Source organism: Neovison vison, chromosome 1 (genome assembly GCF_020171115.1).
Source record: "Neovison vison isolate M4711 chromosome 1, ASM_NN_V1, whole genome shotgun sequence".
Classification (NCBI taxonomy): Eukaryota; Metazoa; Chordata; class Mammalia; order Carnivora; family Mustelidae; genus Neogale; species Neogale vison.
This window is the reverse complement of record NC_058091.1, coordinates 9,426,479-9,452,535: the sequence shown is the minus strand read 5'-3', so window position 1 is coordinate 9,452,535 and position 26,057 is coordinate 9,426,479. Positions and strand designations below refer to the sequence as shown.

Sequence of the window (26,057 nt, the reverse complement as noted above, 5' to 3'; positions counted from 1 at the left end):
ACTTTATTATTTCTCTTCTGTCAGGGGCTGAGCACTGTGTTGGGAACTAGGGGCCGGCAGTGCAAAGCCTATTTGTACAGATCAAAATATCCGTGCCCCCGAACCTAGTAACTGAGCCAGATGGGAGAGGGTTTCACTGGCAGCACTGGAGCTTGGCCCCAGCCTTGCTCTCCATCTCGCTTTTCAGTAGATAGTCCCTTATATACTCTTTTTTTTTTTTTTTTTTTTTTGGTGCTCTCCCGAGTTGTGAGTTTTAACCACATTTTTAAAAAATTGGGGTCTCATCTATTGTATCTTACCAAGTAAGTCATTGGAAAAGCACCTGCCCTCCTTTTGGGCTTTTTAACCCTGTAGATGTCGGCTGCTAAAACAAAGTTCCACGGACAGGGTTTAAAACAACCAGAATTTATTGTCTCATGATTCTGGAGGCCAAGGTCCGAAATCCGGGTGTTGGTAGGACCATGCTCCCTCTGAAGCCCCTAGAGGAGGATCCTTCCTGTCTCTTCCAGCCCTGAGGGCCCCCTCGTTACGGCCCTCCTGTCTCTGCCTCACCTCCCTGTGGTGGCCCTCTCCCCTTTAACGAGGAGGCCCGCCCTGTCCAGTATGTCCCATCTTAACTGCTTCTGCAGTAACGGTCTCTAAGTAAGGTCACATTCCAAGATGCTAGGGGTTAGGACTTCAACATCTCTTCTGGGGGCACATAGTTGATCCATAAAGACATCAGTGTTAAGGGACCGTACTTTTAATGCAGTACATTCAGCTTTGTGAAAAATGTCGATACTGTACTGCTTTTCTCATTTTTCGACGGACCAGGGCTGGGAACGTTGCTCTGGTTATTTCATCTATGCAGACCTGGTGACTGGCTTTTGTCCCATGCCCTGATTGCTTGGGCTCAGAGACGGGGACCTTGTTGCCTTGTGGCTGGCCTGGCAAGGCCTTAGAGACACCCCCGGCCTGCCCTCTGGCTCCTGGAGCTCACAGCCCCGTGATTTAAATGGCCGCCACCTGCCTCCCTTCTCAGGACAGAGGAGGGATTTCCTGGTTCACGCAGCCTGTCTGGTCTTCCTGCTCTGTGTTTTCTCTCCCATTTCCTCTTCCAGACTCTGGATCAGGCAGAGGTTGCCTTGATGAAACCCTCAACCCTGCCTTGCTCCAGAGGCAAGCCGACAGGCAGCCGGCACCCCCACCCTCTGCTCCCCCAGAGATGGGCGGTGAGTGTGGACCTTCTCTGGGACTGGCATGGCTCCCTGGGCCCGTGGTGATTCTGTTTTTATGAGATGTGTAATGGGGCGAGGGGCGTCATGGTGGCTTTGCACCCGAAGCTCTTTGTGGGGCTACTCCCAGCAGCCCCTGTGCTCTCCCAGGATGACTCATGCCTTCTGAGAGCCCCGACAGTGTGACCACCATGGTGTGGGGTGGGGCGTGGCGAAGAGTAGGTCCCCGTAGCCGACTCCAGGTGTCTCCTTGTCAACAGGGGAGCAAACTCTGAGCCCCTCGGCTGAGTGCGGGTGCGAGCCCATTCAGGCAGGGAGGCAGCAGGAGCAGGACAGGCCCCCTCATCGTCCTGGGAGTGCTCCCCACAGTGCTGCTTGCAGAGGGATGGGGAAAGCCGACAGAGCAAGGGAGGGCAGGGGCCCGTGGGGTGGCCCTGGATCGAGAGGAAGGCACAGAAGAGACTGCGGGCAGTGGTGAGGGCGTGCGCCTCCCAAGGAAAGCATCGGGTTCAGGGACACCCTGACCGTGCCTTGGGGAGCCAGCCCAGCCTGAATGGGGGGGTCAGCCACTTCCTGAAGCGGGGAGCATCTGCCCCTGGGGCTCCTCCTCTCTCCTGAAGTGTTTTCAGAATAAGCAGGCATGGCTGGAGGGAGGCAGCTGCTCCCCCCGAGACCAGAACCTCCCATTGCTCCCACTTAAACAAGACCGCCACTTTCTCCGTCTCTGTGGTCCTGCAGTGGTTTTGTTTACGGCCCTTTGTAGCCATAGGTTGATCTAAGTTTGTTTTTAGCACAGAAATCTTTTCCTGAGTGGAATGTGCACGTCACCAGTGTTCCCGCCAAGCACAGCTCTGCCTCCCTCCCTCCGCTCTCTGCTGCCCAAGGGGCTTCTGGGCACCGGTGCCTGGGGACACACGCAGCCCGCAGGCACCTGCGGCCCTTGGGGTGGCTGGGGAGGGGGAGCGGCGCAGGAACCAGTGGGGGGCCTGCTGAAGCCCATGTTGAACTTGGCCCATCAGGGCTGTGGTGATGTGCTGGGCACCTGGGGGAGTCACTCCCAGGGGCCCGCCTGGCCCAATGCCAGGGCCTGGCAGAACTGAGATGGGCTGGCCAGGGTCAGGACAGTGCTGTGGGGTCGCGTGCACCTCCCTGTGGTCTTGCTGGCTTTGCTCAGGGGGATGGCAGAGTGCGGCTTGCATCCTGAGGCCTTCGAATCAAAGGGATGCCAGAGGCGGAGTGGGCTTGACTCGTTCCGGCTCATGGGGCTGCCTGCTTTGTGACCCACAAAGGGGCAGGCTTTGGGACACAGGCTTCTCGCTAGAGAGTGGCAGGCAACTTCTTGGAGGAAACGTGCTGAGCTGTGGCAGGGAAGGGTCTCAGCCGGCTCTGCTCGGCTTCTCTTGGCTGTTGCCCACAGATCCCAGGCCCTTGCTGGGAAGTGAGGCTCTCCAGACTCCAGCCCGTGGCCATATGCGAGTGGGGGTCCTCTGCTAAACGCTTGAGGGGGGCTGATGAATTGCGGTGCTGTGCTCCTTTGCAAATGGTGGGACTAGACGGAGAGAGGGTGAGTCCCTGAGGCAGGGTCTCTCCTAAACTAAACGCTCAGGGAGCCAGAAGAGGGAGAGGTTTTCGGCTCCACCGGCTCTGCCCTGCTTCAACATTTTCCCTAAGAGGAAGGAACAATTTTCTTCTCTGAGGCGGACCGTGTGTGTGCGCACGTGCATGTGTATTGTGTAAGTGTGCATGTTGGGGGGGCTTCGTGTGTGCGCATGCACAGGTGTGTACATTGGTGTGAGTGCGTGTGTGGGGGGGTTGTTTTGTGTGTGCGTTTGTGTGTGTGTGTGTGCGTTTGTGTGTGTGTGTGTGTGTGTGTGTGTGTGTGGTGCATCCATGTGTGGACTCATCTCAGTCTTCCTGGGAAGAAGCCTGGAGTCCTTTCAGCCCTGTTGTGAGTCATACCTGGTAGGATTGCTCTGACTCACCAGGCAGAAAAACAAACCCCCAAAAGTCCCTTTGCTCTACTAAAAGCCAAAAATAAAAAAAAAAAAAAAAGAGGAAGAATATTTGTCCATTAAAGATAAGGGCACGGATCAGTCCGGACAGGTGAGGTCAGTGGCATGTCCTCCCAGGAATGCAGCCCGCTTGGAAAGCACTGGTTTGCAAACCCCTCGCCTGGAAATGGGAATTGAGCAAAAGCCTTTCAGATCAAAGAGTACCTGTTGGGTTGCGAGAGTCCCTGCCTTATCCCTTTGTTTTTAGGGTCCTTGGGTTTCTGCTCCCACCACTCTGTAGAAAGGGGCCGCTCCCGAGTTGCCAAGACCAGGCAACGGGCCCTCCGGGCCGTCAGTCCTCCGCAGGGCCTCATTCACACTCCTGGCTGGCGCTCTCCTGCCCTCAAGAGCCACGAACCACCACCAGGCACTGGGATCACCTTCCCTCATTATTCATTTACTCCTCCCTGTGACCGGGTGACGGTAACTCCACCGAGAGAAGGAAACTGAGGCCCAAAGTGGTTAAAGAACGTGCCCAGAGTCACCCTGCAGGGCACCTGGGAGCTGGCAGGTGGAAGGTGCTGTCCCAGAGCCCACATGCTAACCCACTTTCCCCCCTCCACCCTCCTCTCCCCTCCCCCTGGACCCCGACACCCTCTGGGAAGACTACTTCCAGGCTGCAGGGAGTATCCAGGCTGTGTTCTTCAGCTCAGGAAGGAAAGCGCCACAAACCCACTGCTGGTTTTGTCTTATCACCTTGGCAACAAAGAAGGTGGCCCCGATGATGAATGGGACTCAGCACTGGAATATCTTCCCGTGGGAGGGAGGAGTGGAGAGAGTGAGAGGCGGCTTTTCTTCCCGTCCTGGGGTGGGGTCTGGAGTGTGGGGCCTCCTGGTGGGTGTTTGCTGAAACCCGTTCTGCCTGTGCAAGTTCTGGCTCAAGAGGAGTGTGGTCTGATGCTAGAAGCAGCTCATTTAGCGCACGTTTAAGTGAAGGGTAAGCGTTCCATAGCCTAAATCAGGTCCTGGCGCTGGTAAGGGCTATCCCGATAGAGAAATGTTGGCGAAATCGGTTTCTTTCTCAGTCATCTGGACCTGTGTGTTCTTGATCTCTCTGTAGTCAATGAGGCCTGCGTGAGTTTAAACAATCTGCTTCTTTCTTCTGTTTTTGGTGGTTTGCTTTCTTGTGTTTTAAGATTTATGAGAGAAAGAGAGGGAGCATGAGCTGGGAGGGGGGCGGTCAGAAACGGAGGGAGAAGCAGACTCTGCGCTGAGCAGGGAGCCCAACGTGGGCGTGGATCCCAGGACTCAGGGATCATGACCTGAGCCGACGTCTTAACAGACTGAGCCATCCCGATGCCACTGGTTTTGGTTTTGGGTTTGGGGTTTGTTTGTTTTTGTTCTTATTTTGAGCAGAATAATAGGGGGAAGCTCATTTGCTGCTAGTCCGTATCCAGAAACAGACTAGTTCTTAACCCGATGCTTTTCCCTTTGGAAAGAGGAGTTCAGCTCAACTCCATAGGTGCCAGCCTCCCGTAATTCCCGTTGTCCCCGGGAGCTGCGGGTCCGATGCTCAGGTCCGCCACTGAATTACTAATGCATGTGTGATCTGAGCATGATCTAGCCGCTCGGAAAGCTACCCTGTAAGGGAGCAGGCTGGTAAGAGATGGAAAGGATCAGCAGCGCTGCCCAGACTGGCCCTGCCAGGCCAGGGTAGAATTACTCAGATAAAGGGCCGTGCGTCCGATCAGCCCAGCAGCTTCCCCTCGTGATTCTCTCAGCACTGCACTTCTTGTCCCTGTAACGCTCCCTTGCATACAGTGTTGGGGGGGACCTGCAGGCAGAGGAGCTGGTACCCCCCAAAATAACAGTGTGTGGTGGGGGGGCAGGAGATCCGTTCTTTAGCCGGTGAGTATCCCCTGCTTCCAGGCAGGAGCCCACCGCGCCCCCCGCCCCCTGGAACCCTATGAAAGCTGTGCTGTGTATGTTGACTTCGTGGCGGGTTTAAGAACACGGCGGCACACGGCCAGCAGCGACTGCTAGTTCAAGTCAAGTCCTGGCCTGCAGTGTCCAGGGCAGACTCCGGGACTTGTGGGGTCACCCAGGTCTTTTGGCCATCGCTTGTTGGTTTCATCCCACCCTTTCCAGTTGCTCTCTGCTGCTCAACTAGTTGACAAGGTGAAAACAGAAGGCTCTGAGGAAGGTCTTAGTTTAAATTCCAGAGCACATTTGCCTCCGGCCCTGCGCGGCAGCGGGGAGGTGTTGCTGGCCTTCCTTAGTCCTGGGCAGCTGCGGCTCCCCCCGAGGCCCCGTGCCCGCCGCAGACTCCTCGGAGGCTGGTCAGTCGCCAGCACGCCCGTGACCACACGGGGCTGGCCTGTGGGTCGGGGAGCAGCGAGGCCAGGCTGGCCAGGGGAGCAGAGGGCGCAGAAGTCTGCTGCCTGCTCTTCATTCGGGCTGGTGTCGGGTCTCAGGCGGCCGGATCCCGTTACCCGGCCCCAGGACATTCGGTTTCATTGAGAAATACTTTCCCTTTATGTTTCCTTGCGGTGCAGACGATTTACATGGATGACGGAGTGTCGTCTTTTGTCCAGATCAGAGGCTCCGTTCCGCTGTTTTGGGAGCAGCCAGGGCTTCAGGTAGGTAATGAGAAAAGTAAGTCCCCTGCCTCTCTCTTCTGAACAGCTGTGGTTTGTTGCTTTTAACCGTGTTTCCTTCAGTTTCTCAGCTCATTGCTCCGGCCCCACTGGGTTGAGCTGAGCTGCCGAAGTGTGCACACGTGTGTGTGTGTGTGTGTGTGTGTGTGTACGTGTGTTTAGATACTGAAATGTATACGTTGTATCTGATTTTCTGACCCTGAACTTGCTGTCGATGCCCGTGACTTGGGAAGGGGGGCTGTTGCTGAGAAGCGAGCCACATCGCATAATAGAGTAGAATGACTTTGTTAGCCCCCAAGTTCAGTGTATTGGGAACACGGCCAAAGATGTGTTTTGAGAGCTGTGACTGTCCCACGGGGCTTTGAGGGGTTTTCGGACCCTAGGGGCCATACAGCAGGTCCGATGGCCAGAGGTCCCTGCTGTGGGGACACGTGAGAATGGCATGGAACTTTCCCCTGATTTCTAAAAATACACCTTGCGGTCTAAAACAGGACTCTGGCCTGTGCCAGAGTATTTGGCATTTTTTCTCCCAGGGAGCATTCAGGGCGTGGTACCACGTTCCAAGGACACGTTTGTTGTCCGTGAACCAAGGCACTGTCTCGTTCGCGAGCTCCTTCCCCGCAGGTCATGGGCCGAGTGGGTCTGAGGTTCCTCAGCGTCGACCCCAGATCTTCCCCCTCTGGCCGAAGAGGTTGTCTGTGCGCCCGGGAGGCCTCCCCTCCCCGCCCAGGCCTCTGTGGCTTGGGCTCCTCTTACGCTGTGTGATGGCGGTTGGAGACTCAGGGCCGTCTGCCGGGGGCTTGGGGGGTGTTTGACACCACCGGGTCTTTCCCCGGCCCTTGACTTGACCCCATGGCCATCGTTGTGCCATGGGCAGGCTTGATGAGGAAACATATCAGCTCTTGGAGAGAAGTGGAGGCGTGCGGGTCTCCTGGGGGTCTCACTTCTGGGGGAGGGAGAAGCTTCTCTGGCCTTCGGTCTTCCCATCAGAAAGGAATGACTAAGATGTGTGAGGACGGTTGGTGGTGTTACGTGACGGCATAGATACCCTGAGCCTGATTAGGAGGGCGAAGATGATTCTGGAGCTCATCCCAAGACAGTTTTTCTAAATGGCTTTATTGTGATCTAATTTACATACCATAACCTGCACCCACTTAAAGGTACAATTCAGCGGGTTTTGGTGCATTTACAGAGTCATGGAACCATCACTGTGACTAATTTTACAGGGTTTATCACCACTAAGAACCCTGTCCCCACTGGCTGTCACCCCTCCCCGGGCCCTCCCAGCTCTCCTGGAGGCCAAAGCAACTGTCATTCTACTAGAAATTCTCTATAGTATGATTTACCCATTGGAGACATTCCAAAGAGGGTTTCTGAAACTTGATTTTCTTTAGGTTTGGAGTTTTCCTTCTGGAAGTTCTGGAGCTGGGTATTTAGAAGACTAAAAAGCAAACATCAAGTGAGGAGGGATAAAAAGGAAGCAGGAAACAAAGTTAGGTTTCACATGAAGATTTTAAGAAATCCAGAAATGGGGGTGGTCATGATAGTCTTGGAATTGGGAAGGAGCCTTTGAAATTCATCCCCTTTGCTCCTGCGTCCAGTTCCGGGTCCTTCTAACCCCTGACACTGACCTTGAGACTGGAATTTGGGATGACCACGATTACCCGCGGACTCCTCCTTGCCTTACAGGCTGGCTGTCTTCGGGGTGTGGCAGGGGATGCATCAGAGTGACTCTGATTCCCCAGATCTTCAAGAAGGTTTCTCTCTCCCTTGTGTCTTGTCTGAGGCCTTCCAGCCCTTTGTCATGTTCTACCCCGTTCCTAGGACTCCCCATGTTCTGGTCTCCCTCTTCCCAAAACAAAGCAAAACTGGTTTGTCGTTCCCCTCTTTAATTTCAGTCCCCAGCTTGACCCACTTGATGCCGCCTGACCCTGCCTTGAAACAGCTGCCCCTCAACCTGACACAGGCAGCCTCCGTGAGGGTCCGGGGGGCTCGCTTTTTGACAGCTGTGGCACCTTCTAGATTCATCACACTCGCTTCCCTAGAACCACCGTGGTTTCTTCAAAATAAGCTTCCAAAGGCTCTGGTGTTCATTAATCTTACAAAGGATTTGCTAACCTTTGGGTCTCATACCCATGCTTATCCTCTGAAACCGTATCCACCATCAAAGAGAGATTGGGTCCTCTTCGCAGGGCGACAAGGAGGGCAGCTCTCGGGGACGGTGTGCAGTCCCCCTCCTCCTGGAACTATCCGTGGCAAGCCCGAGGACTGATTCGGGTGGCTTTCCTCCCCTCCTCCTTTACTTACGTTAAATGAAAAATGCCCGGATTTTTAGGCCAATAGCTAGCATCTTAAGTTGCAGTGTTGCACCCTCTGGGGGCTCCCCGGGGAACCAAGGTGCCCTGCTGGAGATAGGGCATAGGGGTGGGGACAGGCAGAGAGGACTTGGGACGATGACTTGTCTGCACGTTTCCACGGCAGCGATGCCTTCCCTACGGGCTCCTGGATCTTGACGCCATTTCGAGCCACCGTGGACCTTCCACAATTTCCTCTTTACCATGTAAACAGCTTTGCAGTTTATAAATAGCCACACTGAAATCTTACACTTAAAGCTAATTGCTCTCCTGGTATGGTTAGCGAGAGTATATTTTCTGTATACTCGTGGTCCGTGGACTCTTCCTCGCCTGTCACACGCGTGTGCAGACGGGTCTTGCCAAGGTGACTGAGGTGTCTGTCTGAAGCGTCCTATGACGTCAGCAGCCAGAGGAGGTTGCAAGGTAGACTAGTCCCTCCGCTGCTCCCACCTTGCCCACACCCGCCCCCTCCCTGTCGCACCGTTACCAGGCTCTTGGGTACAAGGCCCTTGATGTGCTCCTTTGTATGGGCATGATTTTTTTTTTTTTTTTGTCCCCAAAAGGATGTGACATGGCTTGTAGCACAACAGTTTCAAAAGTAAGACGTTGGGGTGAGGAAAAGATCCTTCTAAGGCAAGTGACCTGAATCCGGGATAGAGCCGCGCGCACCGTGGGTCCGGGTCTGTGTTCGCGCCCGCTCCCGTGTTGACCGGCAGCCGCTGCCAGAAGGATCCCGATCGCCAGGAAGCTTCTCCTGTGACTCGGAGCACAAGCTTTGCGGGGACAGGACCTGGTTCTAGTTCAAGTTCCGGCTCCCTCACTTAGGAACCGTATTCTTTTGACAAGTTCGGCTCAGGTCATGATCTCAGGGTCCTGGGATCGAGTCCCGCATCGGGCTCTCTGCTCAGCAGGGAGCCTGCTTCCTCCTCTCTCTCTCTGCCTGCCTCTCTGCCTGCTTGTAATCTCTCTCTGTCAAACACATAAATAAATAAATATCTTTAATAAAAAAAATGAAAAGTTTTTATCTCAGAAAAAGGTTCTTATCAAAACAAAAAACAAAACAAAACCCCACAAATCTGAGAAGTTCCTATCTTTGCTAAGCCTTAGTTGACTCTTCTTTTTTTTTTTTTTTTTTTAAAGATTTTATTTATTTGACAGAGAAAGATCACAAGTAGGCAGAGAGGCAGGCAGAGAGAGAGAGGGGAGAAAGCAGGCCCCCTGCGGAGCAGAGAGCCCAACGCGGGGCTCGATCCCAGAACCCTGGGATCATGACCTGAGCCGAAGGCAGAGGCTTTAACCCACTGAGCCACCCAGGCGCCCCTTAGTTGACTCTTCTGACGTTAACAGTTAACAGCCGACCTCCTGGGGTTATGGGGAAGATGAGCTGTCACAGCGCATAGTTGAATTCAGCGCAGTTTCCAGAACCCGGAGGGCACACAAGTGGTAGCTGTTAATGTTATCAACGTACATTCTACCGTCTAGGAGACGAGAACACAGGTTGCACTGGGAAAGCGTGGCTCCCCGGAGTGAGCGTTGCCGTCTCCACGAGGCCTGTGAGGTGGGACAGTGTCCACGCTCTCTCTGTCAAGATGAGGCCCGAGGACCAGGCTCCCAGCTGTCCCGTCACCCCGCCCTCAGAGCAAGCCTTTCGTCCGTCCCACAGACACTCACTGAGCACCTGTGGGTACATGGGGGCACTTTACGTCACAGCCCGTGCCTTCGGGAGGAGGGGACAGGTCACGGCGGGGTCACGGGGTGGTGTGAGGAGAGCCCCAGAGGGAGGAGGCCCAGATCCCTGGGGCAGCTGTGGGGAGGCCCAGCTCGCCCAGACTCCAGTTGGGAGGGATCGGGCTGCATCGGGCAGGGAAGGGAGCCTCAGAGGGGACCACACACGCAGGCGTGGTGGCCCAGTGCTCACAGTGTGACCCGGGAGTGGCGAGGCTAAGCTGCTTGCAGCCCGAGGCATGGCGGTCGTGGGCAGGCGTCAGACAGGAAGGCCAGGCAAGGGCCAGTTGGAGACCGGGCTTTGTGTGTGAGGCTGAGGAGTTTGCATTTTTTTTTTTTTAAAGATTTTATTTATTTGACAGAGAGAGATCACAAGTAGGCAGAGAAGTAGGCACAGAGAGAGAGAGAGGAAAGCAGGCTCTCCGCCCAGCAGAGAGCCCGACGTGGGACTCGATCCCAGGACCCTGGGATCATGACCTGCGCCGAAGGCAGCGGCTTAACCCACTGAGCCACCCAGGCGCCCCTGAGGAGTTTGCATTTTACTGCGGGAGCTGCTGGGGGGAGGCACCCCAACTTGGCTGTGCTGGGTAATTTATAAAACACCTGATACTGGGGTTGCCTGCTTTCCCAATTAAATCGCAGCGTCCAGTCGTCTGTGACTGGGATCTCCTCCTGCTTGTGGAAGAAGCAGCTCTGGGTTGTGATCCGGGGGGAGGCTGACGTGTCCAGTCACAGAACTTGTCACGACTAAACACCAGGCTCTGAGCCCTGACCCGCTGTCTGCCCACTCTCCCCTTATGCCTTCTCCTGGGAAGGTTCCAGGGCAGACTGTCACTGACAGACAAGCTGACCGCAGCAAGCAGCCCCCCTATCTTGGGCTTCAGCCCTCGGGGATCTCACACACGGTGGCTCAGAGGAACGAGGGCCGCTTCCTGCCAGCGCCGCCTCATGAGCTCAGAAGACAGGAGCTGACCGGCCGCAGAGCGCGGGGGACAGCCGTCTTCGCGGGGCGCAGCCCGGGTCTGGGCGGTGAAGTCTCGCATGTCCTCAGCCAGGGGTCCGTGCCTTCGGGAGCAGGAGCCCAGGGTAAGCCCGGCCGCGGGCTGAAGACGACTGCTGGAGCTTCTCCTCGGGCTTCCCAAGGCTTCTTAGGACCTAAAGGGACGTGGGACTTCGTGGAATTATTTAGATGGACATGCCTGACCCCAGGATCTCTAAGTCTGTTGCTGAGAAGCCCGTCGTCTAGACTGGCTTTTTCCCAGGCATGAAGACGGACGGATGTGTGACGTGTGGCGTGAAGACTTGTAGATAACCCTCGGTCCACACCCAGCAGGGACGCTCGATGGTGTGGACGAGCCCCGTAACCGGCAGAGCCGAACAATACTCTTCAAGAACGTTCTTTCTTAAAATCATTCCAGACCTGCAGAGAAGTTGTAGGAACATAGGGGAACTCCCATGCGTCCTGTCCCAAGATTCATGGGACACGAACCCTTGCTGCCCACACACATGCCATACGCTCCTTCCTAAACCCCTGGTGGTCGGGCTCTGTGTATGACGCGTCCTTACTTAATATGTCGGGACTTTTTTCCTGAAAGCAGGTGTGTTCTCTTGCATCAGCACGGTCAGCAGGTGTGGCACAGTGCTCCAAACTCACCTGCGGTCCACAGTCCAGATTTATCCATTGTCCCCATGCTGCCCGTCACCTTTCCCCCTTCAGTCAGGGATCCAGGACGCAATCCTGCTCTGCCTCTCATTATCACGTCTCTAGTCTGCTTTGATCCGGATCCTTTCCTCTGCCTTCTGGCTCTCGGGCATTGACATTTTTGGAGGATGCTGGTCTTCTCTTTCTTTAGATCGAAGGTGCCTCATGTGAGGGTTTCCAGGTGTTTTATTACAGTCAGGTTCAGGGTGTGGATCTTTGCCACGACCCCATCCTTGTCGGGGTGTCCCATCTCTGTCCCACATGTTCCCTCGTTAGTGATGTTAATTTCCAGCACTCAGGACGGAGCTGCTCTGTTTCTTTCTTTAAAGTTAATATGTCTTCCTTTTCAGCTGATAAGTGTCTACAGAAGACCCAGACCATCAAACTCTCTCTGAATGTTTATGATCAACAGGTGATTTTTGCTGAACCGTTCTTTACTATGATGGTTGTAACATGGTGATTTGTCCACCACTGTCTCCACATTTATCGATCAGTGTTCCGCAAGGAAGAACCTCTCCCTTTGCCCCTGTCCACCAGCCCACCTCTCTGTCCACTCATCTGTCCATTCAGGCACCAGCCGGCTCTCATCTGTAGAGGTTTATGAATTCCTATCTCATTTATCTGATCATAATCCATTACTGTCACTTACAGTCCGGCATTCACACTGTCCCAGATTCATCCAGGGAGAGCCTTTTCGAGCTAGCCCCAATACCACCATGTAGTTTTGTCTTTTAAACTTTTGATGTTCAATAGGTAGTTTGAAACATAAGGCAGATTAGTTTGCAGGTAGCCATAACTCAGATTTTAGGGGTGGTCAAGGTCCCCAGACTTGCAGAGGAGGCTGAGAAGTGGTTTCTCTCCCCCTGGTTGGCTGGCGTTCACCTCTGCACTGTGGAAAAGTCTCCCGATCTGACGTGGGCCTCGTGGGCTGACCCTGAAGTTTCTCTTCTGCCTTTGGAAGAATTCCAGCCAGCACAGGACCCACACAGCTGTTAGGAAAGCCTGCTTCAGAGCCAGACTCAGGCTTTGGGACCTGAGTTCAAAGCCAGCCTTCCAGATCTGTGAATGTGCCACAGAAGGGGAGCCTGGCTGGCAGCAAAGGGGATGGGGAGCACCATCCTTTCCTGGGTTCACGGAGCAGGAGGAATCACTAGTGTTATTTCTCTTTGCTTTAGGTTGGCTCTCATCATCTGAGACTCAACAGAGGCCTCGAAGCCAATGCCCCTGCTTTCGACAGGTAGGGTTTTCTGACACCACCCTAAGCCCCCCATCCTTTTAGGAGTCTTCCGCCAACCAGATGGGACAGTGGGAGGGGGAGGACCCCAAATCCTGGCCCTGCCTCTGCCTTTTACTTTGGTTCTTTGGGCAAGAGGGGAATTTACAAAATGGAATTTTTTAGTGGCTCTCAGGTTTTCCCGAGGTCACTGAGGTGACCGTTGGCAGTTATTTTATCTTACCAGCCTGTTCTTTAATGAAGCTTTATCCCTTTGTCCTAGTTAACAAGGGATAACGTAAATCATAGGATATTTGTGACTGCTTATTTTTCTTTTAAAAGCAATATAGTCCCAGACTTAAAAAGTCATAGTCTAGAAAGGTATAAAGTGAGAAGTAAAAGTAGTGTTAACTTCCAATTCCCACTACTAAAGATTTCACTGCTAGATTTTCATGTATCATTCTAGAAGACCATTTGGCAGATATACAGCTCATTTTCTGAACCACAAACTAGACCATTACGCATTTCCTGTTACAGAACTTTCTTATGAAAAGCCATCAGTCAACTGAACAGTAACTCGTATTTGACATAGTTAATCGCTTCTTAAAATATTTGCATGTTTAACCTGAATACTAATTTTAAAAATTTAGTGAATGTCATAAAAATTTCAAGAGTGATTTTTTTTTAAAGGGTATTAGTCATTTTGCCTAAAGCTTGATTTGGACGTTAAATCCACACGCGTCCTTCCTGTGTGCCGCAGACTAGCAGTGGCAGCCCGTGACTGTGAATTAGCACATCATCATTAGTGGGCTGTCACTCTAAAGAGGGTTGTGTGTGCACTTGAACATGCTCTTGCCTGTGTTCAGGACTGTTCATGTGTTCTGTGCATTGTGTATATGGAGTTGTTGTAGGAGACTTTGAGCTGCCTTAAATGTCCTTAGGAAATTGAAAACAAGATTCCTCCCCAGCTGACCGCAGTGGAAGGGAAAGGGCATGCATGCTTGGCTTGTTTCAAAAGCTTTGTGATGAGCTTTTTAAAAATACACACATTTTGGGACGCCTGGGTGGCTCAGTTGGTTAAGCAGCTGCCTACGGCTCAGGTCATGATCCCAGCATCCTGGGATCGAGTCCCACATCCGGCTCCTTGCTCGGCGGGGAGCCTGCTTCTCCCTCTGCCTCTGCCTGCCTCTCTGTCTGCCTGTGCTCACTCTCTCTCCCTCTCTCTCTGACAAATAAATAAATAAAATCTTTAAAAAATAAATAAATAAAAATAAAAATACACACATTTTAAGAATGTTTACACCGATGTAAACATTTTTGAATCCTGTTAGTGTGCAGTGCGTGCCCAGAGAGGATAGGCTCTCTCTTCTCACAGGAGCCCCTTCCAGACCGGGAGCCCTTCAACAGGCAGCTGCCGCTGGAAATGGGGCCCACGGCACACTCCTTTCCTAAAGTGGCCGAGCCGGGGATCCCTGTGCTCTCACAGGCCTGGGGCACAGCTGCCCGGCCTCACGTTGGGTGCTGCCCCAGTGCGCCCATTTCACTGAAGGGTGGGAATGTGGGCATGTGCTTCTCCAGCAGACCCACTGAGGGTGTGCCGACCCCTGGAGGGGTGCCCCCACCCCTGGAGGGGTGCCCCCATCTCTGGGACATCAGGGTACTCTCAGGAATTTCTCCCTTCTTTGATGTGTTTGGTCTAAAATAAATCCCTCAACCCATCCCCACAACACCCCTTTCCCTGGGTACTTCGTGTACACACAGAACACCTGTGGCCAGGGCTGTTCCGTTCCCTGGCTTGTTCCCTGTTTCCTCTCCTCCACCTGCTGTGCGGGGTGTGGGGCGGGGAGGAGATGCCCTGAGCAGGCCTTGCCTATGCTGGCCTGAGGAGGACCTCGTCTCGCTGGTAGAGTTTGGGTGGCAGTGTTAACCTTTCATGGGGGGCGGCGCCTGGGTCTCACTTGGGCAGGATCCTGCCCTCCCCTTCCTCCCTCTCTTTGTGCGGAGCTGCTTGCCTCTGCGGTCCCAGGGTGGACGCTAGGGTGCCTTTTCCTGCTGGCTGCTCTGTTATGCTCTGCCTACCCGACTCCACATGCCCTAGAAAGCCCCCTGGTTCTCCAGGGAGCTCTGCACCACAGTAATAGATGGACAGGCAGGAGAAGGACCCAGATGCCCAGAGCAGGGAGACCGGGCTTGGTCTCGCCGGCTTCAGGGTGGGCTTCAACATCCCCCCGGGAGCCCTGAGGTGAGTCTTAGTGTATCACTAGTAAGTGTATTATCTCATTTTAAAATTAAAAGGAAGGAAAGTGGGGCACCTGGGTGGCTCAGTCAGGTAAGTGCCTGCCTTCAGCTCAGGTCATGATCCCGGGGTCCTGGGATTGAGCCCCAGTCAGGCTCCCTGCTCAGCGGGGAGCCTGCTTGTCCCTCTGCCTCTGTGCACGCTCTCTCTCTCTCTCTCTCAAGGAAATAAAAATTTTTTTAAAAGGAAGGAAAGGAAAACCAGCTCTCCTGTGCCAAGCCCTGACTTGTCCCTTTTGTCTTTTTAGCCCTCAAAACCGTCTTTTATAGGAGGAGCATTAGCTTTATGGTACAGACAAAGGAGTAGCTCAGAAGGGATGGAAAATCTGGTCAAGGGTGCTTGGGGCTGGTGTGATGGGCCACATTGTTTCTCGTCCAGCTCTGGGTTTGGAACCCGTTGAGACGCAGGGTCACGTATCAGCCTTATTTCTAACAAGCTTCATTGTGGCAGGTGACTTGCATTTCACCCCCAAATCATAGGGCTCACTCAGTGACCGACAGAGCTGGGCAGCTCAGACTTGCCCCAGAGCAGAGCCTGCCCTCTGGCTCCCTCTGTCTGACCTCTGGGCAGGACATACCTTCCCCAGGCAGGCAGACCCAGAAGAGCCCTGCGCACGCTCCGTTTGTTGTCGGACCTTCCCCCAGAGCACAGGCTTGTGCAGAAGCCCTATGGCATGAGTCAGACGGAGCCCTACCTTCTCCCTGGTCGGGGACACCGTGGGGAGGGCGGGGCGGCCAGGAGCTCACCCTAAAGGAGTCAGCAGAGGACCTCCATTCAAACTCGGCTAAAACTGGTTCCTTAGCACTAATTAACTTAAAAAAATGTCAGCCTAGAAATTTGGAAAACGCAAAATGTATAAAGATGAAAACGATTTTGAGTCACATACAGTTCTACCAGTTTTAATACTGTGGCATGCTATCTTCTCTTTTTTCTATCTCCAGGCATGAAAATTGCATGATGAAAATGCAGTTTACATCTCTTTTTTGTATTGTCTTCCCCTGTATTTTTTTAAAAATTACATTTAAGTAGTCCTAGTGTTAGTGAAGTTATCGAGTTAGCTTTTCACAAAAGCTGGTGATAAAAGACAAATATTAGTCTTTCCCTAATATTTCAACATATGTGTTTTTTTAAGATTTCATTTATTTATTTATTTGAGAGAGAGAGTGGGCAGGGGGAGGAGCCGAGGAGGGAGGAGAGGGAGGGAGAGAGAATCTCAAGCAGACTCCCTGATCGGACACGAGGCTCGATCTTAGGACCCCACGATTGTGACTTGAGCCAAAACCAAGAGTCAGACGCTCAACCAACTGAGCCACCCAGGCACCTCACAACATATGTATTTTTTAAAATTCTCTGATCTATGAATGCTTTCCTAAAGCCTGAAATTTTACCACGCCTTCTTGCCTGGATCACACGTAATTACACATAATGAAATACGGCACTTAGATAACAGACACTGAGGTTAACAACCCTCCTACGAGCTTTTCTAGCTTCAAGAAAGAAGGTCCCAAGTGAAATTAGAGATGTATTTCAGAAACACGCGTGTTGTGCTTCTTGGACCCCGTTAATAAAGGGCCAGGTTAGCTGTTCTGGATTTAACAGTGGTATTTTACAGAAAGTCTGGCATGTCCGTCATCTGATGTTAAACTTATGTAGAAGTCTGATGTGCTGTGAATTATTCTTGACCTGAGCCTTGCGTGCAAATAGGCTGTTGCCACGCTTGTCCCTGACCTTGGGGTTGGTGGCCGGGAGAGAGTGGTGGTCTCCCCTCCACCCCAACCAATTTTGGGTCTCGGGGAACATCTCCACCTGGACCTCTGGTGCCAAACAGGTCCTTCCTGTGCCCCATGCCCTCAAGGGTGGGGTGGCAGTCTGTGCACTGGCAACAAGGGGTCACGTGCTGGCCTGTGCCTTTGCAGGCATATGGTGCTGCTGAAGGAGCAGTATGGGAAGCAAGTGGTCGTGAACCTGCTGGGGAGCAGAGGCGGAGAGGAGGTGCTCAACAGAGCCTTCAAGGTAAACGCTGCTGTGCTGCTTTTCAGGCCCGGTGGGGCGGGTGGCGGTGGGTGAGGGGCAGGACGGCCCCATGTAGAGGCACGCTTCCCTGCAGGACTGGGAAGAGCACTGTGTCACCACGCCTGGGGGGGCTCTTTCCCACCAGCTCTGTTGCATGAGGTGATTTGGGCTCCTGAGGTACAAAATTTAATTTTTGTGAGCTGACAGAGAATGTGCTCCAACACAACATCCCCCACCTCCAGGGCTCCCTCTGGGGCTTCCAGGGCTCAGGAGAGCCAGGCTCCCTCCCTGGTTGTCTTGGGGACACACACACGCGTGCACATGCACACACACACGGGGGCTTTGCCCCTCGGTCCTGACCACTCAGGGAGCCCGAGCTCCCTTCCTTCCTTGGTCTGGCTCTGCCTCCTGGCGCGCTCACCGAAACACCTGCAGCGCCCTTGGCCTGGCGCCGTCCCTCAGAGCTCCTGCTCAGTTGAAGGCAGGAACCTTAACGAGATTTCCTCCCGCTGACGTCAGCCTTCAAATCTTCATCCCTGTCTGGGCTGCCCCAGGGAGCAGCTCCCCGTGCCCAGCTCCCCGTGGGCTCCCTGTGGCCTCTCTGGGCACTTTCAGGAGTTGGGGGTGTGCAGAGGTGGGGGGGCAGACAGGGAAGGAGCCGGGGAGCTGAGGGGGCAGCTCCGCCCACCTCACCAGGGCCTCTCCCTGTTCCCAGAGCTCCCGATGGTCTCTGCTTTTTGCACGGCTCCAGAAGGAGCTATGGGCGATGTCCAAGCTCCTTTCCCAGGGGCCCGTGTCCCCCGCTTAATGGGGAGGAGCCCACTGGTTGTTCTACAGTCCAGGAAGCCCCTTCTGGGGAGAGTGCAGGCAGACCTCGGCTCACGGGGAGCAGTGCTTGCTGTCCCCCTGACTGCTGACCTCGGGCCGGCGGGCAGAGAGGCCATGTACGCAGAGCAGACTCCCTGGTGGCCAAGTTCGTCTGGCCAGACCTGCTTTTCCTGTTGGGTTTGTTGCCGTTGGCAGTCAGCTTGCTGAGTCTCTCCCCTCCCAACCATCTTGGCAGCAACGCTGACGGCTTATATTAAGGGAAAAGAAGGAAAGAACAGAACCTCTTTTCCCTTTATGTCTTGAGTGCTGGAGAGGGCATGTCCTCAGCCCCCTGTCAGCCAGCAGCAGTGCACCCTGTGGACGGGCTCTTTGTCACGAGGGGGCCAGGAAGCGGCAGGGGTCCTGTGGCCCACGGGGAGGGCAGGCTGCTGGGCAGGGAGGCGGCAGATGCTGCCTAGGGGAGACCCGCTGGTGTCCCGTCGAGCGGCGGCTCCCTCGGCCCTGAGCTCCGTGCCCCGGCAGCCTGCCGCGGACCTCAGTCACAGCCCGACAAGGTGCTCCCTCCAAACTGTGTCATCACGAAGGGGCGAAGGGGACACCACTCAGCTCGGCCAGCTGCTTTTATCTGGCAGTGCTCTCCGACGGCCACCTCCAGGCACTCGCTGGTGTTCTGGCTCCCAGTGGTGGGCACTTTGAGTTGCAGGGACCAGAGGGCCCAACGCTCTTCCAGTTTTTCAAGTTCATGGACTCTCTGGACAAGTCGAACCTGAAGCTATGCGGGAGGATCAGGGTGGGTTGGGCCTGAGGCTGGGTGCCGGGGGAGGCCGCGGGCCCAGTTTCTACCCCAGGGCTCCTGAGAGCGCTCTGGAGTGCCCCAGAGGTTCCTTGTGTTGGGGGGAGGCCTCCATCAGGAGCCCCAAGCTGCCTGGAGCCCCTGCTACGCACCCCCATCTCTGGCCTGGCTTCCCCCCCAGGTCCTACGCCAGCCTGGGCCTGCTGGCCCTGACCCCGCGTCACCCCTTCCTGCCATCTCACGGGGCCGTCTGTCCGGCACCTCCCCTCACGGGGACCCAGAGGACCCTGGTGGGAGGATGGGGCACCGAGGAGCACACCCGCCTGAGGCTGACGCTTGTCTGGGTGGCACCGGTTACCTGGCAATGGGAAGCTGGATTATGAGCCCCCACCCTGTGGGCTGCCCTGTCCCTGAGAGGCCCATGGCACTTGGGGGTCTGCAGAACAGTGTGGTCCTTCCCTCCTTGGCGCCCTCCCAGGAGCCCCGCGGGGGCGGGGGGTGATGTCATTTCAGAGCTGCGAGCCGGGGAGCCACGGCCTCCCCAGCTATCTTCAGCCCGGGCTGGCCCCCTGCCCTGATGTGGGCAGGATGCTCTTTGCAGTGCTGCACTCCGAGGCTCTGTCCTTCCGTTTCAGGGTCGGGGTGCGTGAACAGCTCGGTCCCCCATGTGCCTTCAAGCCGGAGCGTGGGCCCTAGCCGGCGCGGTTAGCCCCCCCTACGCCGCCCCCCACACGCCCCCCCCCCCACCGACTCCGGCCACCAGAGGTTTGCCGTGTCCCGGCCCTTGCTCCCTGGCCACCCTCTCCCTCTCCACTTTCAGAAGTTGCTCTGGGCCTCTTGCCACGCCGGCGACACGCCTATGATCAACTTCGACTTCCACCAGTTTGCCAAAGGTGGGAAGCTAGAGAAACTGGAGAACTTGTTGAGGCCGCAGCTGAAGCTGCACTGGGATGACTTTGACGTGTTCGCCAAGGGCGAGAATGTAAGTCCACGGTGAGTCTCCCTCCACCTGCCTCCTCCCCCCTCCCCCGCTCTGCAGCCGCACTTGCGGTCTCCGGGGCCACAGTGTCAGGCATGGGGGGGCTCCCGGCTTCCAGTGCCTTCAGACCCCTCCTGCCTTCAGACCATGCTCATGAATTTGGTGACTGGGTGGCCAAGTGTGGTTTTCTGGCAAAATAAATGATAATTAAAGGGACCAGGTGAAACCATGGAGCTCTGGGAACCACAGAACTTACTGTCCGAACTGGTGAAGCCCACGAGAGCGAAGAGGGACAGCTAGCGCCAGCCCCGTGGCCCGAGGAGCCTGGGGTCGATTTTCCTGCTCAGCGCTGAGCAGAGAAAGGAACCCGCTTCTCTCAAATCACAACGCAGTCGACCCTTGTTCTTCAGATTCTATGTTTGCAAATTGGCCCATCGCTAACACTGATTCGTCACCCCAGATCATCACTCACGGCCCTTTCAGGGTCATGGAGAGACGTGCTCCGAACTGTGAGAAATTTGAGTTCCTGAGTGCACCCTGTTCCCAGCCGAGGGGGAGCAAAGCAACGCCTGCCTTTTGGTTTTGACTCTCCTACGATCGAGTGTCCTTTTTGTGGTCTGTGTGGTGCCCCGGGGTCATAGCTTTGTGCGTTTTATTGGTCATTTCACTGTTTAAAATGCCCCCCCCAGTGTAGTGCCAAGAGCTGGCCAGTGTTCCCAAGCACGAGGCGGCCGTGCTGGGTCCGACAGAGACGGAGAAGCTTGACGCAGCTCTCAGCACGCTGGCTCGGAGTCCGCGTTAAGCAGCGATTCGTGTTAAAGTGCTTTAAACAGAAACGCCCATATAACAGGGTTATGTGTCGTGCAGTTGGGGAAAGTGTGAGCGAGCAGAGGCTTGCAGGAACCCGACCCTCATTTTCCCCTGGGAGCAGTAGTTCAGCCTGTGCTAATCTGCTCATGGTTCAGTTGGCTAATCTATTTTCCTTTTTTAAGATTTACTTATTTATTTGTGACATAGAGCAGGGAGGGAGGGGCAGAAGGAGAGGATCTCACATGGGATCCCTGCTGAGCAGGGAGCCCAGCGCGGGGTTCAGTCTCACAACCCTGAGGTCATGACCTCGTGACCTCAGCCGAAACCAAGAGTCGGATGCTTCACCGACTGAGCCACCCAGGTGCCCCTCAACTCGCTGATTGGTCGTGGCCCCTGTGTAGACATAACTATGGTGAATAACGAGAATCGGCACGTTTTCTAACGACCCAGGTATGCGTGCCGCTCCAGCCGTGCTGGGGTCCCTCAGGTGTGCGCTGGGGGTCCTGGCCGGCTACCAGAGTAGGCAAGGGTTGGCCCCAGTTTTCCCGGAGGCCTGCAGTCAAACGTAGGCCATCATGCTGTGGGCTTTGTTCCTTCAACAGCTTGTAACCATTTGCGTTTCTTGTCCCCCTAAGTTTTCAGAAAGGCACTTTGCGGATGAACTGTCTTGACTGCCTGGACCGAACCAACACGGTGCAGAGCTTCATAGCACTCGAGGTCTGTCCCTACCGTGCGAGGGCCCTTGGGCCACCTGGGTCACGTCCCACGCCTCCATCGGCAGGATGAGGGGACATCACTGGGCTAGCCTATTAACAGGGGGAGCGTGGGGCAGAGACGTGCCAGGTGTCTAAGAGCAAGGTCTGCCTGGGCCGTGGCTTGCCCGTACCGCTCGATGCCTTTGCCTTATTTGTACGCACACTTTGTGAAATGCACTCCGGACATGGTCACCCCGGGGAGCCTGGTGCCACCTTGAGAAACAGTGGTTCTGTGTAGTGATTGCTGTGAATATCCAGCTGGGCGAGGGCAGTGTGAGGCGGGCTCAGATGAGGTGGGATTTGATGCCCAGGAGCGAGACCTGAGTCTGCCTGCTGGCCCGCCCAGTGCCTGGCTGACCTCTCCTGGCTCACGGCTGGGGGGAGGGGGTGGGGTCACTGCCGGCTCCCAGGCTGTCCCTGATTGCTCTCATTCATCCCTCTGGTGGTCGGGGCTGGGCATGGGGGAGGAGGTCAGGAAGAAGGGGCGCAGAGGAGGGCTGCCGGCACGGTGAAGGCCAGGTTGCCTCAGGTTGGGTGAGTGGTGGTTGGAAGCCCCACTCTTTGCTGCCAGGATCCCCGTTCTCTGGAGGAGCACAGGGTGATCCACGGTCTGCCAAACAAGGGATTCACGGGGATGGTGCCTCGTGACGCAGACCCGAAGCAGCTGTGGGTGGCGGGAGCTTCCAGGTGGGAAGATGGTGACATCTGTCTCTGCCTTGTCATCAGGTCCTTCATCTGCAGCTCGAGAGCCTGGGTCTGAACTCAAAGCCCATCGCGGACCGCTTCGTGGAGTCCTTCAAAGCCATGTGGTCTCTGAACGGGCACAGCCTTAGCAAGATGTTCACGGGCAGCCGGGCCCTGGAAGGGAAGGCCAAGGTAGGGGGAGACCGCAGGGAGAGAGGGAGGGCCTGCGTGGATCCCTCTCATGGCCTCTGGTCTGGCCCGTGGCAGGTGGGGAAGCTGAAGGATGGGGCTCGGTCCGTGTCTCGCACTATCCAGTCCAACTTCTTTGATGGGCTGAAGCAGGAGGCCATCGAGCTGCTGCTGGTCGGGGATGTCTGCACCGAGGAGTCTGCAGACAAGGGAAGGACGCTCCTGGACAACACGGCCCTGCTAGGTAAGGGGGCTCCCGCTCCACGTGCATGGATGTTTCTAGCTGCCCGGCCACCCAGAGGGAGTGTTGGGGGTGGGGGTGGGGGTGTGCCAGCCAGCCCTTCCCTCTCCTCCTCACATAACCCCAAACAGCAGGTAGCAGACACTCCCCTGAGCGGGGCGTCCGTGCTCTGCCCTCTGGCCCGTGACTTCAGCTGGACCGCGTGCCCTGAGTGGCCGACAGGTGTGGTTTGCGTTCTTTTATGAGACGACCAGTCGTGTGCAGCCACAAGAGGAGGCTCAGGAAAAAACAGTTTATTCTTCAGACGGAAGGACATACAGGAGCGCCTGGGTGGCTCAGTCAGTTAAGTGTCTGTATCTTGATCTCAGGGTCATGAGATCGAGCCCCGCATCTGGCATCAGGCTCCACGCTCAGCCTATGGAGCCTGCTTAAGATTCTCTCTCTCCCTCCATCCCTCCCACTCTCACTCGTGCTGTCTCTCTCTCTCAAGAAAAAAAAAATGTACAGAGCAAAGGTGAAAGGATGGAAAAAAGTTTTATGCAAATGAAAATAAAAAGAAAGCTGGTGTAGCTGTACTGCTAGCCGGCAAAAAGAGACTTTAAAAACAGACTAAAAAGAGACAAAGAAGGGCATTACATAAGGATAAAGGGGTCCATTAAGCAAGACGACATAACGTATATAAATGTATATGCACTCAATGTACAAGCACTAAGATATTTAAATATTTAAATATTAGATATTAAATATTAAAAAGGCTAACAGGAGAAATGTACAGCAACATAATAGTCAGGGACTTTAATATCCCACTTATATCAATGGATATCGTCCAGACAGAAAACGAATAAGGAGACACATTGGCCTTAAGCAACACATTAGACCAGATGGGCTTAACAGAACATTCCACCCAAAAGCCAGCAGAATACACATTCTTCTTAAGTAAGTGCACATGGAACATTTTTCCGGATAAGTCATATGTTAGACCACGAAACAAGTCCTGATAAATTTAAGAAGACGGAAATCCTATTGTGCATTTTCTCTGACTGCAGTGGGATGAAACTAGAAATTATAAGAAAACTGGAAAAACAAAAACGTAGAGATTAAACAATTGCTACTGAACAACGAATGGGTCATCAGAGAAGCAAGGGAGCAATTTTTTAAAAGTACCTAGAGATGAACAGAAATAGAAATAAAACAGGCCATAATCTTTAGGACGCAGCAAAAGCACTTCGGTGGGGAAAGGGCTTAGCAACCCAGGCCTGCCTCAAGAGACCAGAGAGAGCTCAGTCTAACTGTACAACTGAAGGAACTAGAAAAAGAAGAGCAAATGAAGCCCAAAGTCAGGTGAAGGAAAGAAGTAATAGAGATCAGAATGGAAAATAAATGAAGATTTAAAAATAGCAGAAAAGATCTATGAGTTGGTTCTTCGAAAAAAAAAAACAATTAATAAATGTTAGCTAGACTAACCAAGAAAAAGGAGACGTCGCTAATCAGAAATGAAAAAGGAGAAATTACAGCAGACGCCATAGAAATACAAAGGCTCATAGGAGACTACTACACGTAATTCAGACAACCTACAAGAGATATGTAAATACCATTCTTCTAAGACTGGATCATGAAGAAATACAAAATCTGGATAGACTGATTATTAGGAGATTGAATCAGAAACCAAAAATCTCCCAAGCCCGGCAACTGGCTTTCTCAGTTAGTAGAACACAGAACTCTTTGATTTCTCAGGGTCGTGAATTTGAGCCCCCTGATGGGCAAAGAGATTTTAAAAAAAATAAAATAGAGTGGTTACAAATTAAAACCAAAACCAATACACATTAAGTCCCATGTCCTGAAAGCATCACTGGTGAATTCTGCCAAACATTCGAAGATGAAATACTTGTCCTCCTCCACTCTTCCAAAAAATTCAAAAGGAGGGACTACTTCCAAACTCATTTTATGAGATCATCACTACCCTGTTATCAAAACCAGACAAGGATGCCACACATCCACACTAAAAATTGCAGGCCGGTGTTGCTTATGAACACTGACACAAAAATCTACAGTAAAATATTAACAAACCAAATTCAACAGCACTTCAAAAAGACCAGTTACAACAATCAGGAGGGATTTATTCCAGTGATGCAAGGATGGTTCGACATCCACAAATCAATCAACTAATACACCACATTAACAAGATGAAAGATAAAAATCCTGCTGATCAGGGGGTCTGGGTGGCTCAGTCAATTAAGTGTCTGCCTTTGGCTTGGGTCATGATCTCAGGGTCCTAGGATCGACCCTCCAAGTCAGGGCCCCAGCTCAGTGGGGAGTCTGCTGCTCACTCACTCTTTCTCTGCCCGCCCCCACATATGCTCTCACGCTCTACCGTTCAAATCTTTTTAAACATCCTGTTGAAAATAAATAAAAATTAAAAATCCTGTTCATCATCTCAATAGATGTAGAACAAGCACTTGACAAAATTCAACTGATAAAAATTCTCAACCGAGTGGGTAGAGGGAATTTGCCTAAACGTAATGATGGTGGTTGTCTATGACAAGCCCACAGCCAACATTACACTCAGTGGTGAAAAGCTGGAAGCTTTTCATCTGAGATCAGGAGCAAGACAAGGATGCCTAGTCTGGCCACTTTTATTCAGTGTATATTAGAAGTCCAGCCCACAGCAATTAGGAAAGAAAAAGAAAAATTTTCTTTTTCTAATTCCAATTAAAAAGAAAGAATTAGAAATTAGAAAGAATTAAAAAGAATAAAACTGTCATTATTTGCAAATGACATACTATATATAGACAACCCAAAAGACCACCCCAAAACTGTTAGAACTGATAAATGAGTGAAGTAGCAGGATACAAAATCAAAATACAGAAATCTGTGGTGTTTCGATACATTAATAACAAATTATCAGACTGAAAAATTAAGAAAGCAATTCCAATTACAATTGCATCAAAAAGAATACCATACTTTGGAATAAATTTAACCAAGGAGGTAGAAGATATCTGTACTCTGGAAACTGTAAGACACTGATGAACAAAACTGAGAAAGAGGCACATAAATGGAAAGCCCTCCTGTGTTCCTGTATTGGAAGAATTAATATTGTTGAAATGTGCATACCATGTACAGATTCAGTGTAATCCCTATCAAAATTCCAGTGGCATTTTTCACAGAACTAAAACAAATAATGTTAAAATCTGTACGGAATCACAAAGGCCCTGAATAGCCAAGGCAATCTTGAGTAAAAAGAACAAAGCTGGAGGTATCCAGCATCCTGATTTCAAACTAAACTATAAAGCTGTATTAAAACCATGTAATATTCAGGTAAAAACACAGGGCAATGGAACAAAACTGAGAGCCCATATTTAAACCCATGCTCGTATGGACAGGAAATTTATGACAAAGCAGCCAAGAACATACAATGAAGGAAAGACTGTCCCTTCAGTAAATGATGTTGGGAAAACTAGACAGTGGTACACAAAAGCCAACTCACAAAAAATGGATTAAAGACTTGAATGTAAGACTTGAAACCATAAAAATTTCTAAAGGAAAACACAAGTGGTGAGCTCCCCCGCCTTGCTCTAAGCAATGTTTTTTTGGATCTATCTCTAAAGGGAAGGAA

General features: G+C 53.1%; 1 protein-coding gene across 3 annotated transcripts in view; it reads left to right on the top strand.

The window, feature by feature from the left end:
• Positions 1–26,057, top strand: part of SYNJ2 (synaptojanin 2) — a 94,186-nt gene that overhangs the window by 39,120 nt on the left and 29,009 nt on the right. For all 3 annotated transcript variants that reach the window (XM_044243166.1, XM_044243156.1, XM_044243175.1), the window contains exons 5-11: positions 5,761–5,844; positions 12,819–12,880; positions 17,069–17,165; positions 19,607–19,779; positions 21,211–21,292; positions 22,057–22,206; positions 22,282–22,447. In XM_044243166.1, the coding sequence (XP_044099101.1) occupies positions 5,761–5,844; positions 12,819–12,880; positions 17,069–17,165; positions 19,607–19,779; positions 21,211–21,292; positions 22,057–22,206; positions 22,282–22,447 (814 nt within the window). The remainder of the gene's footprint in view (positions 1–5,760; positions 5,845–12,818; positions 12,881–17,068; positions 17,166–19,606; positions 19,780–21,210; positions 21,293–22,056; positions 22,207–22,281; positions 22,448–26,057) is intronic.